This window comes from Chiloscyllium plagiosum, unplaced genomic scaffold (assembly GCF_037043375.1).
Source record: "Chiloscyllium plagiosum isolate Xiang-an unplaced genomic scaffold, Cpla_swu_hap1 HiC_scaffold_21, whole genome shotgun sequence".
Lineage (NCBI taxonomy): Eukaryota > Metazoa > Chordata > Chondrichthyes > Orectolobiformes > Hemiscylliidae > Chiloscyllium > Chiloscyllium plagiosum.
Window position 1 is genome coordinate 18873303 of NW_028270159.1, and position 21144 is coordinate 18894446.

The 21144-nt window shown below is 37.7% G+C and overlaps 1 protein-coding gene and 1 long non-coding RNA gene across 9 annotated transcripts in view; one reads left to right on the top strand and one right to left on the bottom strand.

Annotated features, from left to right (window-relative positions):
• Positions 1–229: 229 nt before the first annotated feature.
• The window catches only part of LOC122564888 (uncharacterized), a 54525-nt gene continuing 33610 nt past the window's right edge, over positions 230–21144 (top strand). For 2 of the 4 annotated variants that reach the window (XR_015760704.1, XR_015760705.1), the window contains exon 1: positions 1816–3229. This is a non-coding gene — a long non-coding RNA (uncharacterized LOC122564888). The other 2 variants (XR_015760706.1, XR_015760707.1) reach the window with 2 other exon arrangements.
• The window catches only part of cntrl (centriolin), a 122130-nt gene continuing 102673 nt past the window's right edge, over positions 1688–21144 (bottom strand). For 4 of the 5 annotated variants that reach the window (XM_087998383.1, XM_087998382.1, XM_087998384.1 and 1 more), the window contains 11 exons: positions 20196–20353; positions 18391–18464; positions 15894–16082; positions 14831–15056; positions 14067–14272; positions 13631–13771; positions 12706–12966; positions 11518–11580; positions 9741–9920; positions 6642–6756; positions 1688–1823 (listed from right to left, as the gene is read on the bottom strand). In XM_087998383.1, the coding sequence (XP_087854509.1) occupies positions 1810–1823; positions 6642–6756; positions 9741–9920; positions 11518–11580; positions 12706–12966; positions 13631–13771; positions 14067–14272; positions 14831–15056; positions 15894–16082; positions 18391–18464; positions 20196–20353 (1627 nt within the window). In that variant the 3' untranslated portion in view covers positions 1688–1809. The remainder of the gene's footprint in view (positions 1824–6641; positions 6757–9740; positions 9921–11517; positions 11581–12705; positions 12967–13630; positions 13772–14066; positions 14273–14830; positions 15057–15893; positions 16083–18390; positions 18465–20195; positions 20354–21144) is intronic. The other variant, XM_087998385.1, reaches the window with a different exon arrangement.

The window sequence follows — 21144 nt, forward strand, 5'->3', positions numbered from 1 at the left end:
ACCTTCAGCATGGGGGAACAACAAGCCGGACAGCTACTTTCGACAGATGTGACCTGGGCAAAGTCGCTCATTAATCATTGACTTAAATCTGCTTTTGTTTGAAAGGTAAGTAATTCTCTGTTTATTCCCAGAAGCAAACATAGCTTATCTGTTAGTTATTTCTTCACATTTCCTGTTATTCAATACAAGTTAATATAATCAGCTATTTGAAGGCTTTCCAACATGCAATGCTCCTAAATCAAATTAGGACAAGCTGTTATTCTATGCTGGACGTTAGGGAAAGAATTGCAATCCCTTTGACAGGATTCTAACAAGGTATGGCATGAAGGACAGGTCACCTTTGTAGCTTTTTCTTGCAGCTTCTGTTGTTATGACAATTGATCAGACAGGTGATTTTGTAAACAGGTAATACATTTGTGACTGAGAGATTCTATCCAATGCCTGTCATTATGCTACCTCTGTGCCCTCAGGCGCTTTTCTTTCTCGTTTCTCTCTCGCTATTTACACTGTGAGGGGCTATTCTTTCCTGGCAGCATCTGACCTGGGTCATAATGGACTGTAAATGTGGTGCCAGTGGCTCAAATCCCTGAAGGTCTGAACAATAATAAGTACTTCCACTGCTGGTGAGTGCCTGATTAATACAAGCAGAGTGCTGCAGTGGTATGGTGTACGTATGAACAGCAAAGAATTGTGTGATATAACTTGGTTGAGGTCACAGAAAAAAAAACCATGAAGCCCTTTGAAATTGACACTTCGCTGACTTTTAGCAAATTTTAGCCCCAGGTGATTGATATAGATTTTAAAAAGCAGAGGTCTTGATACCATCCCTTGATGAATCTCACCATAACCGTCCTCCAGTCAGATAAACAATTATTTTACGACTCATTCTTCCCTGTCATTCAGCCAACTTTGTATCCATACCGCGAAAAGCCCTTTCACACCATGTAACATGGAGTCACTGCCACACTGTAATTATAACATATAGCCCTCAAACAGCAGTAGATAGAAAGTCTCATGTCCAACACATCTGTCAAGTTTCTGACTGTGTGTTTTAAATTCACCTGGGACTTTGAAGTAATTTTATCTTGATAACCAGACATTCCCCCAAGGGTAGAAACAATGGATTTACATTCAGCTGCCAATCTATTTCCCTAAGCAATTATCCTCACTGATCAGCATATTTAGACCTCATGCCTTCTGACAATAGCTAAGCAATGGGAACAAATCTGATTAACCGACAACTGGCAGTTATTACAATGCCTTTAACACAGTGGAACATTTTAAGGTGTTTCACAAGAGCGTTGCAAACATTAGAACGTAGGCTTCAGACCATCTGTCAACAACTGCCACAGCAAATGAGTTAATGTTTATAGAAATGTGGAAGAAACAGAATTAGTTCAGACAAATTTTATTACTGTAAAACTATACAAAATGTAAAATTTGCAAACTGTACATATATCATTATTACATAAATAAAAAAATTGTGCAGTTACAGCACAGAAATCTTAGTTACAAAAATATCAATAACACATTAAAACGATTAGTGCTCTCAACTTAGCTGAGGTTTGTACACCAATTGAACTGTTGAGCATTTAGTACATTCTAATTAAATGCAGTAACAACCTTGATGATCATAAGAACAGTATGTGCAAATCTACACATGCCCTGCAGAACAGTTGTGGGAAGACTTGTGATGAGACTGATGTCCAAATATAACTGAGGTAGGTCAGGTTTGTTGGAGTACTTTTGATCAATGCATCATCTGCATAATTTGAAAACACTTTGTTATCCATCAAGGAGCTCATAAAATTACCAATTTTCTTCTGTAAAAGTGAAAAGAAAAGTCTCTTAAATATAATGCATTATTACACCTCTGGAAATATTTCAAAAGAGTCCACTAGGAATGGAATTACATAACTGCAGTGACCATAGGCAAACATGTCATCAGACAAAACTGCAAATTCCCAAAACCAGCATCAAAAAAGTTAATCAGTTACTTTTTTAAAATGATGTTTGGTTAACGTAACTTCTATTACATTTACAGGAATTCATGTCAGTTGTCAGAAACTGAGCTTGTGACCTATTCAAGGTAACAATTCTGTACGTTGACAATGTTGCATTTAGCATGGTTAACTTATTAAACAGCTAAATAGTATTTTTGCACCATAATAGAATAAGATTATGTTTTTAACTTCATTCTAACACTATGAACATTCTATACATTCACTAGATTATTAAAAGGCACATAAATCATTTGTGTAGATGTGAAATAAAACAAAATTATGTCAATCTTAAAAATTCCACAGTTTTTAACAGCTCAGTTGTTTGTTAATATCTGTGTTGGACTGCATCTTCAAATGCACGTGCTTGAAGTCATAGTCTTCCACCAGAGACCTGTGAAATCCTGCAATTTCTGTTTATGCGCCAAAGTTGCCCTGTTATCTGACTTCAAACACTTAAATTCAATAAGAGCCTCTCAATCACTATATATGGATAATGTATCATATTTCTAAAAAGGCCCATGATATAAAAAGGCACACCATGTTGAGCCTGTTAATGTGAATTACCTTTTATAGCTGCTTATTGCAGTTTAGCATGAATTACATTGCTGCTGTGAAGGCATGAAAAAAATCATGGAAGTACTTTGGAAAAATGTATGCCAATAGCAAATGTACAAAACGTTAACCATCATTGTATTCCAATGAAGGGTCACCAGCCAAAATGTCAACCTATTCTCATCTAACCTGAAATGCTGACACATCTATTCCACGTAGGCAGGTGGTTACTTTCTGTTCTGTTGATACAGTGGTGCAAACATGGATCTGAAACTTTGCTTCCAAGTTGTTCTTCACTCATGCCTTGTGTGCTTTGGAATCCAATAATTCTCTCCCCTACTTTCATAATCACAGATGCTCATGGATACTACTAGAAGGCAAGTACTTTTGCCATTGGCATACCTTTTTCGAAAATCTGGCCTACAGGGGTCATAGAAGATGTGACAATAATGGGGTTTCAAAAGGAAAGTTGAAGGGTACTTGATTGAAATAAACTTTCAGAGCATTCGGGATAGACTGAGAAATGGAACTGATAGGAATGTTCTACAGACAGCTCACATGGATTTGATGGATTAAATTACTTTCCTATTTGCTGTATTGACGCTGTCTCTAAACGATGGCAAGACATGAAATTCACAAAAGGAAAAAAAAAGAGACTTGAAGAGGACATTGATGTAAGTTTTCTTTTTGAAATATATATATTGTGACTAATTTTGTCTATAGATTTTGCCATACTTGGTTACCTCAGCTACCAGGGTCAATTGTGGCAAATGTAGAAGGCAAGCAACATTAAAATATTACTTACTGTTTTGGTGGAGTATTTTATGAAATAATCTCAGGAGCCTCAAGGAACAGGTCAAGGATCGTTTACGAAGGCAACATGAGAGAGTTCACACAGAAAAGATTCCAAGGCAGCACTCTAACTCAACGAGAATTCACTGGATATTTCCATGTAGTAAATCACTTAGACATTACCTTACTTGAATTCCATAATGGTTTGTTTTAGACACATATCTTGTTTTTCACACAATCCAAAAGCGTCAAGGTGCTTCTTACCTCACCACTGCCTTTCTTCCCAGGTGCCTATCACATCTCTGAAGCCTGTGCTTCATTCCCACCCTTGACTAAATCCTACTGGCTTTGGCTTTCTTGATGTGGTCATCCTCACATTCCATTTCAAAAGATCGCCTCAGGGTTAGTGCTGGTTCATCCAGGTTACATTTTCATAGAAATGTTGCTGCATCAGCATTTAGGCGTGATTATGTGGTTTAACTAACTTTTCTTTTAACCTATCTTCTTGACTCAAATAATTTAAAAACAAATCTTGAATGATTTATATGATAATATGGTTATGAAGTTAACTAAAATACTACCTCATTCTAAGGTCAACTGGAAATTCGGGCAGATTTACAGGTTAACTCACGTCACACCCATCAATTGTACCTTTTGAAGGGGAAAAATAATTGTGTTCTAACCATCCTTAAGCTTACAAATTAGATGCTGGGAACATTTAACCTGGGTAAAAATTTCATAAATAATATACGAGGTGAAATATTCTCTTGCGTGAGGAAAATTCCACTAACTGATCTTGTCCTATTTACACTCGAGACTATACACTTTGTTACAACTTTCAATACTAATCTGTTCTTCAATCATGACTACTGGAAACAATTTGAAGAAAATTAACTGTAACAGTTATACTCTGAATGGAAATAGATTTGAGTTTTGTGGAAGAGCAGGCACTGAGTGAGATGAATAGGTTCAAGTGACACTTTTGACCACCTCCTTCCCACCTATCCATTCCACCCTCTGCTCCCACCTACCACCACCACCCTGCACCAGCATCTATCTATCGCCTTCCCCCCAGCCCTACCCTTCCCCTCTATTTATCACTCAGCCACCCCCTCCCAACTTTCTTGATAAAGGGCTCATGCCTGAAACGTTGATTCTCCTGCTCCTCGGATGCTGCTGACCTACTGTGCTTTTCCAGCACCATACCTTTCGACTGTGAACTCCAGCAACTGCAGTCTCCACTTTCAACAACATGTTAAGACCAACAATAGCTTAAAATATGCCAATAGGATTCTACATTTTATGTCTGGAGTATAAAAATTAAAATTCAAGATAAAATGGTGAACCGAAATTAAAAATTTATTTAGAACTCGGGCTGAGAAGTTTGTGTAGCACTGGGCTCCTCATTAAAGCTTTTGGAACATAGGAACAAGAGTGTCATTCAGCCTGTTGAGCTGGTCCTTCCAAATCAATACAAACCGCAGCTGATTGAGCACATGAATGTCTTTTACTCACATCATCCTTATAACATCATAGGTAATCAGATGTTATCAATTTTTACCTTAAATAAAACACTTTCCACTGCATTCTGAAGTTAAGAATTCACAACCAGAGCAAATAAAAATGTCCTTATCTAATTGGCAACCCCCTTATTTTTAAATTGTGCCCCTTTGTTCTAAACTCCCTAACCAGAGAAAACAACTTGCTTTTAACCTAACGATATCTCAGTATTTTGTAAGCTTCAATGAGATCATCTGTCATTCTTCGAAACTGTAGCTTATACAGGCCTAGGATGTCATAGGACAGCCCTGCCATCCCTGGAATAAGTATGGTGAACCTTTGCTACATTCCTTCTATGGCAACAAAATCTTTCCAGAGAAAAGGGGTTCAAAACTGCAAACCATACTCCAACTGCAGTCTAACCAAATTCCTAAAGAATTGAAGCAAGACTTTCAATACTCCTGTACACAAAACTCATCAAACACAATTTCCCATTTGCAAACCTATGCTGACAATGCTCAATCAGATCATTATTATCCAGCACCTATTTGTCACATCGTTTGTAATAAATTCTAGCATTTTCCCTACTACTGGTGTAAGAATAATAAGTTTGTCATTTTCTGTCTTGGTCCTTTCTTAAATAGGTCACATTGACTCCTGTAAATTGTAAGGCAGCCATTGTAGAATCTATGCATTTTGGAAAATTGTCAACAACACCCTTACTATCTTTATAGCTTGTCACTTCAATTCTCTGGGATATAAGCCACCAGATCTTAAGGATTTATCAACTTTCAGTTCCATTATCCTATCCAGTACAATATTGTTACTAATGGTAATATCTTCTCATTCTCCCTGGCCACTTAGATCTTGAATTTCTTAAAGTGGATTCATATCAGGTTCACATAAGTGTAAGACAGATGGAAAGAGAGGGAGGACAAGAGAGGACGAGAATGAGAGAAAACTAAGCAAGAGAATAAATGAGTGAGCGAGAGAATGAGTGGGAGACAGAGCATCCAGTTACTAGAAAGATTAACTCTTCTTTTTTGCAAGACGCTGCCTGACCTGTGAAGAATTTCTCACGTTTCTGAATGATCATATAAGCCTACTCCACCCTCCGTAACATCACTATGCAGTGACTCTGCCTCAGCTCATTTTCTGCTAAAACACTCATTCATACCATCGTTACCTCTAGACTTGACCATTTCAATGCTTTCCTAGCTAACATCTTATCTAAAAACTGTGCTCATCCAAAACTACTCTTTTCAAGTCTCATTCACCCATCATCCCATGTCTGCTAACCTACACTACCTCTTGGTCTGACAATACCTCAACTTTAAAATCCTTCCATGAGATCAAGTCTATTTTTGTAATCTCTTTCAGCCCTACATATCAAAGATCTCTACACTACTTCAATTATAAATTACCCAAGCAATCCAGATTTTAATCACTCCACTGATAACCAAGCTTTCAGCTGCCTTGACCGTAATCACCTTCCTCCTAACGTTTCAATTAAGATATTTCTAAAAACCTTTTTTGACTAAGCTTTCAAACACCTGTCCTGATGTTTTTTTTCTTTGGCTTTGTGTCAATTTTAAACATTTTTATCAATCTTGTTGAGCAATGTGATGCATTAAATGTGCAATATAACTTTGAGTAGTTAGGTTTAATTGAATGGCCCAAGTGTACCTGACCTTTAATTTCTGTACCATTTACCTTGCTGGAAAACAGGTATTGAATCAAGACCAAAATGGAAATCAGATACTAAAAATAGCTATTACTCAAGTTGTTCTTTACCTGCATAATTTTCAGAAATATTTACTTCTGCAACATGCAGATGGGTGCTTTCTGGTTGAAGAGATCTTTCTGTTGAGTTTCTGGAAGATGACTGAACTAATCCATGAAGAGGAGACTGAAACATTAAAAAGCAACAATTTGCATTTATATAGCACCTTTAATGGAGTATACCATTCGAATTGCTTCACAGAAGAGTTATCACACAAAATTTAACACTGACCCACATAAAAAGATATTAGGCAAAGTAGCCAAAACCATGGTCAAAGAAACAGTTCTTAACAAAAGATGGAGGGAGAGGTAGAAATGTGGAGAGGTTTGGGGAGATGATTCCAGAGCCTAGAGCCTCCTGACAGCTGAAGACAAAGCCAACAATAGTGGAATAAATATCTGAATAATACAGAAGAACTAAATGGTTCAACAAGAAAACACAAAAGGTGTGGATACAATGACATTTAAAAAAAATATTCACAGGATTTTTGCAACAGTGGCAAGATCAACATTTATTGTTGGCCATGAGGTGTCTTAAGCCATTGCAGCCTATGTGATGAAGGCTTCATGGGATGTCAGGCCATTTCAAAGGGCAGTTAAGAGTCAACCACATTGCTGCAGGTCTGAAGTCTCAAAAGGCCCGCTAGGGTAAGGACAGAAAATTCCCTTCTCTCATGAACATTAACAGAACAGCTGGGATTTTAAGACAATCTGGTAGTTGAATTTGCCACCATTATTAATAAAGTTCACCATTCCAGGGTTAATTTATGTCAGCAACTGAATTTAAATTATCCAGTTGCCACTTTGGGATTTGAAATCCTGTCTTCTGAACATCATTCAACACCTCTGGACTACCAAAATTAGTAAAACAATCAAAATATTATTGCATCCCAAGTCAGCTTTTGCATAAACTTGCACCTTAACTTAGTATGTCTTCATCTCGATGGAAGAACAAAGATAAAAGTAGCTGCTTAGTACAATTAAAGTCACTCAAACATCCACAAACATTCATTCCCTCCACCACCAACACACACTAGCAGCAATGTGTATTGTATACAAGACGCACTGCCGAAATTTGCCAAATATCCTTAGCACCTTCCAAACACACAAACACTTCCACCTAGAATGACAAGGGCAGCAGATACACAAACAGCTGTAACTTCCCCTTAAAGGTTCTCACCATTCTGACTTGGAAATACATCACCATTTCTTCACTGTTGGTCGGTCAAAATGCTGGAAGACCCCTCTAGCAGCATTATGGGTCTAATTACAACAGTTCAAGAAAGCAGCTTACCATCACCTTCTCATGGGCAACTAGGGACAAACAATAAATGCTGGTCCAGCCAGAAATGCCCTTGTCTCACGAGTAGGTTAAAAAAAGAAAAAAAAAATCTCTTCAGTGACTGAGTAATACTTATGTACAGGAATATCATTGCATCTATGGGTGGATGGCCAGTTATCATATCACTCCAGTAACTCCTCAGAGGATGTTTGACCCAACTATCTTCAATTGCCTCATCAATTTCTTTTTCCCTGCATTGTAAATGAGTCATTTAGTTGATAATTCCAGAATATTTAGTTGCATTCATAACTCCTCTCCTAATTAGGCAGCCAATACCTGCCTTCAGCAATTCTAAGCAATGTCCTGAGTTGGCGTAGACATGACATAAGCACAGCAATGAGGAAAGAGCAGGTTTATTGATCAATGCCATTTTTACTCGATCTATCATTGCAACAATGGAGTTTGCATTATCCTCACACTGCAGCAAGTTAGTCATTCAAACAACATCATCCTCTACTGTGAACTCTTCTGTTGAGAAGCAGAACAGCAGTACTGACATGGTGAAAAGATCAAGTCCAAGTTCCTCAGCATCTCATCCTGACTGCAGATTATTTCCTATTCCTTCATTATTTATATGTTGAAATCTTGGAACGCCCTAAAAGCATCGTGGAAGCATCAACATCACAGGAACTGCAGCTTTTCAAGTCCAGCCATTTAGAATAACCCGGAATGGGCACTGTATCCTTTCAAATATCACCCACAACTCAAGAAAATGTTTCTGAAAATTGCATCCATGTTCAAAAGAGACTAGAGCACCGACAAAAGGTAGTTAATAGCTTAAAAGGTGTACATGCTTACCAGTCATTAAGTAAAATAAACCAACAGGCACAAATTATTTCCCTAAAAAAAAACAAGGTACTCCTAAAAGTAAAATTCTAGCAGATCAGAGGAAGTAAGTGGGAGTTATTTTTGACTCAAATTAAATAATTTCTTTGCATTTCAACGCCAAAGAAGCTGTGACTTAACACCAGAAGCTGTGACTCAACACCATTTCTGCTCTTATTCCATTTCAGGTCAGATATCAAATTATACCCCGCACACTGTCCTCTCAGCAAGTAAAACGAGCTTCAACACTAGGACCATGACTTACGAAAGAGCAAATAATAATCAAGCAGAGCGTCGCAATATCTATAAAAAAAACTAGATCTGCTCACTGTAAAGAAAAAGTGATTTGTTCAGACCCAAACACTGGTATATAAACTGAATTTGCTTGACTCACATGTGGCAGCATACTGAATCCTGGAGACAACATTCCAAACTGTGAGCTCCCAACCTGGAAATCGCTGGAATTCTAAGCATTGCACTTCAGCATTAGATAAGTTTGAACATACAACTTCAAGACTTTGTCCATGTGGAACATTTAATTATGTACCACAGGTAGAAAAAAAATTTCTGATTGGTTCTGTTCACACATTTGCCTGATATAGATAATAAGTTGAAAATTAAGTTTACTTTCCAAATTAGAAGGGTGTTATACTTCTGACTATAAAAATATCTTCATAAAAGAAAGAAACTGGATAGTATTCAGTGTCTCAACAGAAATGAAAATTTAAACCAAATTGCTTAATTTGCATTAGAAAAATGAAAAAGTCTTTGATAGAATTATATCAATACAATGAAGAATTCTACAGACACAATGCATTCTATTGAGATGAATTGAAAGATAAATTCAGGGTTTCATTTTCCCACCACAGCTTTCGCTAAAAGGACAAAATCAGTTTCAGTTCAGCCAATTGTATCTAGTTTGCCCTTCTTAAATTGTAACCCACCTTGCTCTGCCCATTGTTTGAAGATGTCTTGTACTGGTGAAATGAGTCGACGTTAGCGGAAGTAACAAGTTCATCCAGAGCATCCACACGCCTTTTAAGGCTGGTCAGATTGCCCTCTGTCTGTTCCTTTCGTTTACATAGTGTTTCAGCTTGCTTTGACATGCATTGACGAATCTGTGCCTATACAAGAGAAAGTCTTCAATTCATTAAAAAGTAAATGATTACAAGATTATTAATGGCATTTGCATTCCCCAGTTAAATTAAAATGTTTATTATCCATTATGCATTTGAAATTTATCATCTTTAAGCTTTCCAGGAAAATACACATCTTAGCTAATGTTACTTCAAGGTTCCTTCACTATCGTTTGAACTTCTAAGAAAGGCATTTGTAACTCAAATGTCTCGAATGTAATCCTCTAAGGAAGTGCTTTCTTGGAACATTCCTACGTCTACATATGGAGGACTGGCAACCTATTGTATTTAGAAATCAAATGTGAACCTCAGATGTTCAACATCTTATTACTCTCTGTTAAAAGTTTACAACTCCAAATATAACATTTACTCCTGCATTCGGTAAATAAACATGAACCATAATAAAATGTTTCATGTGGGCAAGTTTTTGATACTGTTAATTCAGAGTTACTGGACCCCTAGACGCATTATGCTTAGAATTTCTAACAGTCAGAGTCCAGATTAGATAAGATGCAGTTCAAATCTTGGCCTCAAGCATCACTATGCTGTCATTTGAAGAGTCTCATAAAATTCAGTTTAGTTTCAAGCTCTGAATAAGGTCGTATTTCATTACAATTACTGAGTCTAGTGTTTTGATAGATACCCTAGTTCTCTGCTTGATTAGTTATTTGCACTTTCTCAAGTCCTTATGCTATTGTTGTGACTTGAATTAGAGAGACTACCTATTTAAAATATGAAACAGAAATGGAACAGAGCAATGGCAAATACAGATCTAGCATTTAAAGGCTTATAGAATTTATATCAAACAGGGTGACAGGTGTTTAGAAGCTGTACAAGAAATTCAGAGAATTTGTCCTAGATAGTTTGAGTATAAGGGTTGGGAAGTCATGCTGAGGGATTGTACAGGACATTAGTGAGATCTCTTCTGGAGTACTGTGTCCAGTTCTGGTCGCCCTGTTATTAAGCTGGAGAGGGTTGGGAAGTCATGTTGAGAGGTGACCTTATAGAGGTTTATAAAATCATGAGAGGTATAAGATGGGAGATTTCAAAAGATTAGGAGGCACATTTTAAGGTGAGAAGAAAGATATTTAAAAAAAAGACACGAGAGGCAATTTTCTTTTTACACAAAGGGTGGTTTGTCTGTAGAATGAACTTCTTGAAGAAGTGGCCACAATTACAGCTTTTAAAAGACACTTGGGTAAGTACATGAATAGAAAAGGTTTGGAGGGTTATGGGCCAGGAGCAGGCACATGGGACTAGTTTAGTTTAGGCTTATGCTCAGCATGGACTGGTTGGACCGAAGGGACTGTTTCCATTTGTATCACTCTATATGAAGGTATGAATTGAGACAATTCTGTCTTCAGTAAATTTTACAACAACTCTTTTGGATTCATTGTGACGTCTTCTGTCTCAATGCAACCAATTCCTTTGTAAAATGTTAACTATTTCTGATGAATTGTATTTAATTGTGGTAAAAGTGGAAATAGCAGTAAATCCAAATATCAATCTGAATTTGTATACACAAATATAAGTAGGATTGCCACTTTTGTATAAATATAATTTTCAGATTTAGCATTTTTTTAACCTTGAGGTGATCTTCTTGTTGTCGTAGGTTTTCTCTCCGCACATCCCCTCGCCATTGCTCATCCTGGATTGCAGAGGAACAATAATATCCTTTTAATACACATTTCACACTTTATATCCTACTTGAGAATGTAGAAAGATCAGGTCCTAGCTCTCCCCCAACTTTGATCTGCAATTGTCTAATAGATTTTAACATGAGTAATTGATGCCTTCTCTCCATCCTTCCCCCTTTTATACAGAAACCTCAGTAATGACTGTGCATTTTTCCAGTAGCTCGATAACATGTGTTACAAGTATGTTTGAATCTGCACCCACCATTCTACATTATTCAAAATCAATATTCTTTGATGGCATACACTCTGCATAGCCTCCAATATTCCCACAGCTACTTTTATCCCTATAAAAATATTCCTGTTTTTATGTTGTTGCACACAAGCATGTAGATTTCTTTGCAATTAATAGATAATTTCCTGATGTACACAGAGGGTTGCACTAGGAATACAAGCAGAAAACTCATGCAATATTAGTAAGTTTGCTGATAGTTTTAAAACAAATTTCCACAAAGTTTGTCATAAAACAACCAAAGGTTCAAAGTTTAAAATCATTAGGTAAATCCGAAATTCAATTTAGACAGCGATTTCATAACTGAATTTTCAGCAATCCATTTTCTGTAACTTCTAAAACAAAAATTCTAACCAAGTTGCTACGCTCAGATATACTCTCATCCACAGGTGTTGGTTATGTTAATCTTGCTTGAAATCAAAACATTGACAGTTCAATTTCCAGCTTTTGTCCTTGCCCCCAAAATCCTTTGGGGAAAAAAAAGCAGCAAAACTCTTAAAGAACTCTCAGAGAAACTTCAATGGATTAGAAGAGTCAATTGTCCTGCTCCATTTGAAGCACAGTGCATATGGTGAGACACTCCTCAAACCAATAATACTGAAAAAGCAACCATGCTTACAACCCAACCCCAATTTCCCCTTTAGTGGTGATGACAGATCTTAATTTGAGGACAGTTGAAGTTTCATGTGACAAGTTGACAAGGTCTGGATGGAGAAGTAGGGCTTATATGTATTTATATATTTCGTATCATTTTACAATATGAGATGATGCACCCATCATGTGAATGCAGGAATATGAAACAATAACTTAGCACAAATATCAAAAATCAATTGCAAAGGAATATCACCTTAAAATTGAATCTAGTCAGGCTTAATCTTTCATCATAACTTTCTCTGGCAAAGGGACCATTATCCTTTAAGCTTCCTGTTTCACTTTGAAGAGTCATCTCCTCTTCCCAAATCATATCTGGGCCATTCTTCAGTTCCTTGCACGACTGATCCAGATCTTTTAAACTACTGCTAATTTCTGCTTTCACATCTGATCGAAGAGTCCTTATGGCTTCCTTGATCTCCTTTTGTTGTTGTTCCAATTGTTCCTGACTTCTCAGCTAAAAGATCATCAAAATATTAAACAGAAACAGTTGAAGTGTGAATAACCAGAAACCATTTCATATTTGTTTTCCAGTTATAAATAATTTTCTCCTTTTTTGCTTTGCATTCATATGTCACTTGGTCTTTAAGAGTAACGTTACCAAGACCCTGCTGCTTTTTTCATCTTGTGCCATATGATCTGATATTTTCCTCAACTCCCCATGGGGAAGGGACTAATCTCATTTGCAGTCTTCCCAACATCAGAAATTTACTGTAGGGAATCACACTTGGTCTTCCTAATATGCTTGATTTTCTCTCTCAGGAATACTTTCTTTAGGAAGCAGTACAAAAAGGCAGATTTAATAAGTAGTTCTGGTAAAAAAAAAAGTTGAGAAAGTAAGTTCTGACAAATCTTTGCTCGTTATTTTTAGTGGCATTAATAGCACTACATCAAAATTTTTTTCATCACAGATATTATTGCATTGTTCTTTATTCTTTTGTGTTATAAAGGAAGATGATGGTGTGATGCTAATGTAAACTGACCAGAGTTCCAAAGAATTAATGTCATTGGGTAATGGGTTTGAATCCCACCGATAAAAACTGAGACCAACAATTCTTACATAGAACAAATTTATTTTGTTTCAGCTAATTGTGAAAAACAATGCTTTTCTTGTCATGTACCTGTTGCTTGAGTTCAAGATATTCCTGTCTCATCTCATTTAACTCAGTCATGACACGTTTTGTACGTTCATGGTTATCATGCGCAGTCTGGTCTCTTGAAGATAATTCATTTTGGAGTTTGTTGTTTTCATGTTTTTGTTCCTGTGTTGATGTAACAAAATCAGAAGTAACCCCAGTGGGTTTTTTTTAGTCCGTAAAAGATATATGGCTATTATAAATTTATCACTTACTCTATTAATACATTTTTAAATGATATTCTTTTCCATCTTTTTGTAATTTATCTTAATAGTTATCTTCTAAGGCAACAGCAACAGTGATAAATGGGTTGTTATACAGTCAGTAGTTCAGTTAAAAGTTTGTCAACATTAAAATTCTGCTAAACTATAATAAAGACTGTCTATTACTGCAAAATGGCATGGTGGGTACAGCCACTTACATTAAGGATCTTCTCTAGTTGAGTTCGCTGAGCCTTAGACTCTTCTTTGATGACTGTAATATGTTTCTCTGCCTTTTTCCTCTCTGAAAAAATCAGCTCCTGAAGACGAGTTAGATTTTTTTTTGAGAACTCAACTTCTTTATGACAAAACGTAAGTTCATTTAGCATTTCTTGCTGTTTTTGTTCTTGCTTGGAGAGCTGATGCTCTGCAACAAAACAGAATATGCAATGTAAATCAAATATTTTGCAAATAAAGGTTCAAGGTAGCTTGGAAACAGAGTGTATTGCATCCTGGCTTAGGAAGTAACTGCTTAATATTAATCTTAACTGAGATTCAGACTTGCCGTTGAGGTGAGCAAGCATACCAGATTGGTTTTATTAGTAACAAAATCACTGACGGAAAATTGCTCTGTGTTCTATGTACATGCCTTGATAATGTTGAAATCTGGACACTTACATGCTTCATCTATCAATTGAGAGATATTCTAAAGGCAAGCTTGATTCTGATCTCAACCAGCATTCATGGCTACCCATCGTCTATGACTGGGCAAGGCACAATGTCAACAAGAGCCAAAGATCTGGTATTTTCCTTTACATGTGTGGTGGGATGTAGTACCTTAAATGCTACTCTGTCTGAGGTTAGCCTATACAAAATAGATTGGTGACTTCATCTGGCATCTCTGAATGACTCAACTATTCATTAGTTGAACTTGCAAAGCCACTTGGGTGCCGAAGCCATGTCAGACTCAACATTCAAGACTTACTTAAAGTAGCAATCTGGTTCTCCAGAAAAGTACAACGTTCCTCATTATATTGCAGCTTTCTTGATCGTTCCTCCATTAAGTTTACTTTTGCAACAGTCTGTTCAAATTTCTCTCTCTTGTCTGATAGTTCAGCCTCCAAATCTTGGAGGTGGATCCTTACTTTAGATGCAGACTCCTCCAACTTTATTTCCTCACTCTGAATGTCCTTTTCAAGGCACTGTAACAGCTAAAAAGAATAAATTAAAACATCTCAGTAAAGTCTTCCTACACTTGTTATAAAACCTTCATTACCAAGAGTAGATTCAATATGCTGCCATTGCATTCCACCACAGTGCCTTAGGATGAGGATTTACCTCCATATCTGCCTGTCACTTTTATGAACTGAGGCACTGGGAAAGTATTTGAAGAGTGGACATCACGCTGAAATTGGGTCTGGGGAAGAGCAGTTTGAATAAAGTACCGAAATCATGTTGGGAAGAGATCATAACTTATTAGCCCTCTGACACGTATCATAGTTGAAGTTGAAGAAACTCAAAGGGAATTTTAAAATCATGCAACAATAGGAATACAAAGTTTAAAATTAAGGCATTCAAATTCAAAGACTCAATCAACCGTGAGGAGAAGAGCAGTCATTGCCACTGTTTCCTGTGATCTATGTATTTTAAGTGTGTTAGTTGTATGGGAACACTCCACATGCAACATTCATTTCAAGTTATGCATCCCTGATTAGGAATCATATCATTGTTCCTTAATTCTCACTGTGTTCAAATCCTGGAGGTCTACACTTAATGGCACTCTGGGTTTACTAACACCACATGGACTATAACATTTCAAGGCAATTCATTCCCACTTCAAAGGCAATTAAGAATGGCAAATAATTGCCGACCTTCCCAATTGCTCTCATCCCACAAAAACAAAACTGGAACCTTTGAACTTTTCCTTTCTTTTACGGAAACTTTTTATTGTCAAACACTCAATTGCTGTTAACATAATTGTAATTATTTCTACAATGAAATACAACATTACTAATGGATTTGTGTAGATTATTAGATAACCCTCCTACCCTTTGCTGCTCTGAGAGTTCATTTTGCTTTTCTTCAATTTGTTGCTGAAGCATAAATAACTCTTGTTCTTTTCTTTTCTCTTTGTTCAGACAAGCTTGATATTTACGTGCACTTTGATTTATATTTTCCTTCAATGTTAGCTGTTCAGTTTTTAATACATCACGCCTTTTAGTAATATTCTGAAAGTCCTAGAAAATTCATTAAAATATCAATGACTATTTGATATTAGCATTTAATATGAAGGTGCAACCTTCTCAACCTTGCCCCTTGCCTGAGGTGAGATGATACTCAAGTTAAACTCAGCAATTGTCTCTCTCTAATGACAGAGCAACCCTATGGTCCTCATGGACTTTGGTGACTTAACAGAAAATACAAATTCGGCAAGTATTAAATTACGTTTAATTGAGTAATTAAAAGTCTAAGTACTTCACATTGTTACATTTTGTTCATTCAACAAAAACAATTTCTGTACATTACTTCGTTTATCAAAAGCTCTCTTTGGTGCTATATGTCAACTGGTTCTAGAAGATCAAACTAAATGAACATTACACAATTACTAAATCACAGTTGTTGCAAGTATTTAGTACATAGAGCTACAAAAAGTGTGCTCTACTGAGATACTCTGGATCTGTTTACCAAGAACGAAAAATCAAGGAAGTATTGTCCTTATATCAAATGTCACAACTTAGAGTCATACAGCACAGAAACAGAACCTTCAGTCCAATTTGTCTGCAGTGACCAGACATCCCAATCTGACCCAGTTCCATTTACCAGCATTTGGCCCAAATCCCTCTGAACCCTTCCTATTCTTACACTCAGCCAGATGCCTTTTACATGTTGTAATTGTACTCAATTCCATCACTTTCTCTGGCAGCTTGTTCCATACATGCACCACCCTCTATGTGTAAAGGTTACCCCTCAGGTCTTTTCAAATCTTCCTCCTCTCATCTTAAATCTGTGTCCTCTAGTTTTGGACTCCCCTACCCTAGGAAAAAGACCTTGGCTGTTCACCTTACCCATGCCCCTCATGATTTCATAAACCTCTATAGGGTCATCACTCAACCTCTGATGCTCCAGGGAAAATAGCCCCAGCTTATTCAGCTTCTCTCCATAACTCCTTATATCCTCTAGTCCCAGTAACATCTCAGTAAATATTTTCTGCATCCCCTCAGGTTTCACAACATCCTTCCTATAGAAGGGAAACCAGAACTGCACTTAGTATTCTAAAAATGGCTTCACTAATGTCCTGTATAGCTGCAACATGACATCCCAACTTCTATACTCAATATTCTAACCAATGAAGGCAAGTGTTCTTCACCATCCTGTCTACCTGTGACTCCACTCTCAAGGAACTATGCATCTCTGCTCCAAGGTGACTTTGTTCGGCAACACCGCCCAGGGCACTACCATTTACTGTATAAGGCATGCCTTGATTTGCCTTACCAAAATGCAACGTTTCATATTAATCTAAATTAAACTATATCTGCCACTCCTCAGACAATTGGCTCATCTGATCAAAGTCCCATCGTACTGAGGTAATCTTCTTCACTGTCCACTACAGCATCTATTTTGGTGTCATCTGTGAACTTACTAATATACCTCCTATATTCACATCCAAATCATTTATATAAATGATGAAAAGCAGTGGACCCAGCACTGAACCTTGTGACACACCATGGCAACCCTTTACCACCATCCTGTTTGCTACCTTCAAGTCAATTTTGTATCCAAATGGCTAGCTCCTCCAGATCCCATATGATCCAACCTTACTAACCAGTCTACCATGCAGAACCTTGTTGAAAGCTTTGCTGAAATCTAAATAGAAAAAAGCGACTGCTCTGCATTCATCAACCCTCTTTGTCACCTCTTCAAAAAAACTCAGTCAAGTTAGTGAGACACTATTTCCCATGTACGAGCCATGTTGACTATCCCTGATCAGTCGTTGCCTTTCCAAATGCATGTAAATCCTGACCCTCAGAATCCCCAACTTTCATCAACTCAGCAGCACAACATTGAGACAAAGACCTGTTATTCTATTCATCTCAATCTCCTTTATGTCTCCCAACAATGTATCATGCAATACAACACACTGACACTAAATATGCAAGTCTAAAGAATATTGTTATGCATACAGGATTATAGCTTCAAAATTTCTTTGACACACATTTCTTTGTTTCATGTAGTGAGGTATTTTAATCAAAGTATCACATAGCTAATGTAAAATATTCTATTTTTAAAAGTATGTCTCATTGTTTTGAGCTCTATCAAAATAAAGTTACTAAAAACTATATTTATGATTTTTACATCTTTTTCCCATTTGAGTTGACGACAAAATCAGTCACTCCTTGTCCACTGCATTCCAATGATTGATAATGGAATATCTAACATTTTGTAAAATGGTCTACAAGTTATTTTTACTCTATCCATTTTTAAACTTTACTATAAACTCTGTATAAACACATGGCAGTTCAACTTAAAACTAAATCATGGCTTTACCTGATCTGCTAATTGCAGCTGGTCTTTGATATCTCTGAGATTATCCGTCACCATTTCCAACTCTGCCTTCCTCTCTATTCAACAGAAATAGTTTCTGATTAAATATGAAATGTTTCAGTTTTTCTGTATTTCATTTACCTACTGAAAGTTGGCCCAAACACATCTGACCGAATAAAAATTAGGTATCAATATTAACAGTGTTCCGATGTATTGTTCTAAGCACAGCAAAGCAGGACCTCTGCCAGTGATCCATCAAAAATATTAGGGTCAGCTCATTTAATATTGCCAAGTAGGAAAAAAAATGTATATCTAATTCCCAGGTTGCAAACAGGTTCTGTTCAAGTTGATTTACAAATCTGTATGCGAGTTAGAACACAATGCAAGATGACAAAGGAGCCATCAGCAATCTGCAATTTCAATTTTTATTTAGGATTAAATTCTTCCATTTTCAAGCAACTCTTTTCTTGGTGGCTTAGTGGTTAGCACTGCTGCCTCTCAGCACCAGGGATTCAGGTTCAATTCCAGTCTTGAGCAACTGTCTGTGTGTAGTTTGCACACTCTCCCCATGTCTGCATGGGTTTGCTCTGGACGTTGTTTCCTCCCACAGTCCAATAATTTGCAGGTTAGGTGAGTTGACCATGCTAAATTGTCCACAGTGTTCAGGGATGTGTAGGTTACTACATTGGTTGTGGGAAATGCAGGGTTTTAGGGTAGAGGAATGGGATACGCTTCAGAGGGTCGATGTGGACTTATTGGATCATATGGCTTGTTTCCACACTGTAGGGATTCTATGATGCTTTCAGGCCAAATAGAATGTGGTTCTGATTTTACTGCTTCTGATTTTACTGTCCCTTGCTAATTAGGACAGCAGAAAGCAAAGCATTAGAAGGCAGATTAAATAATAGCAGCAGTTATTCATAAATAATAATCATAGGGTGTAGGTTTGCTCGCTGAGCTGTAGGTTTGATATCCAGACGTTTCATTACCTGGCTAGGTAAAATCATCAGTGGCGACCTCCAAGTGAAGCGAAGCTGTTGCCTCCTGCTTTCTATTTATATCTTTCTCCTGGATGGGGTTCCTGGGGTTTGTGGTGATGTCATTTCCTGTTCGTTTTCTGAGGAGTTGATAGATGGTATCTAGATCTATGTGTTTGTTTATGGCGTTGTGGTTGGAGTGCCAGGCCTCTCGGAATTCTCTGGCATGTCTTTGCCAGGATAGATGTGTTGTCCCAGTCGAAATGGTGGTTTTTTTTCATCCGTGTATAGGGCTACGAGGGAGAGAGGGGTGTGTCTTTTTGTGGCTAGTTGGTGTTCGTGTATCCTGGTGGCTAATTTTCTTCCTGTTTGTCCTACATAGTGTTTGTGGCAGTCCTTGCATGGAATTTTGTAGATGACGTTGGTTTTGTCCATGGGTTGTACTGGGTCTTTTAAGTTTGTTAGTTTTTGTTTGAGAGTGTTGGTGGGTTTGTGTGCTACTAGGATTCCGAGGGGATTCCGAGAGGCCTGGCACTCCAACCACAACGCCATAAACAAACGCATAGATCTAGATGCCATCTATCAACCTCTCAGGAAATGACATCACCACGAACCCCAGGAACCCCATCCAGGAGAAAGATATAAATAGACAGCAGGAGATAACAGCTTCGCTTCACTTGGAGGTCGCCACTGATGATGTTACCTAGCCAGATAATGAAACGTCTGGATATCAAACCTACAGCTCAGCGAGCAACCTACACCCTAAACCTCAACCTGAGTTACAAACCTTGCATAATAATCATGTTGGTTATCAATGGTTAATTGATGTACCTTGCAAACAGGTTTCCATGTCTTTTATTTTCCTATTTAGCTCTTCCTTTTGGGTAGTTACTTGACTGATTTCCTGGTTCAGATGACTTATCTCAGTTTGTTGTTTCTGCAGTTTAGATGCAGCATGTCTGTTATTGTCTTCAATGGTTTCAAAGGCTCTGGAATAACAAAGTTAAAATACAAAAATCATATTTATAAGTCTGTCTGAATTCCAAAAAAGTAATTTAATTGTTTCAGTTTTTAATGCAAAGGCATCAAAATATATGTGGAGAAATACTGAAAAAAATTATTGGATTCAACGTATTAAATTCAAATGAAAATTTTAATAGAGCACAGGTGGCACGTTGACACAGTGGTTAGCACTGCTGCCTCACAGTGTTAGAGACCTGGGTTCAATTCCCACCTCAGGCAACTGTCTGTGTGGAGTTTGCACATTCTCCCCGTGTCTGCGTGGGTTTCTTTTGGGTGCTCCGGTTTCCTCCCACAATCCAAAAATGTGCAGGTTAGGTGAATTGGCCGAGCTAAATTGCCCGTAGTGTTAGGTGAAGGGCTGGAAATGTGTTGCTGGAAAAGCGCAGCAGGTCAGGCAGCATCCAGGGAACAGGAGAATCGACGTTTCGGGCATAAGCCCTTCTTCAGGAATGAGGAAAGTTGGTCCAGCAGGCTAAGATAAAAGGTAGGGAGGAGGGACTTGGGGGAGGGGCGTCGAAAATGTGATAGGTGGAAAGAGGTCAAGGTGAGGGTGATAGGTCAGACTGGGGTGGGGGCGGAGAGGTCGGGAAGAAGATCTCAGGTTAGGAAGGCGGTGCTGAATTTGATGGATTTGACTGAGACAGGGTGGGGGGGAGGGGAAATGAGGAAACTGGAGAAATCCGAGTTCATCCCTTGTGGTTGGAGGGTTCCTAGCCGGAAGATGAGGCGTTCTTCCTCCAACCGTCGTTTTGTTGTG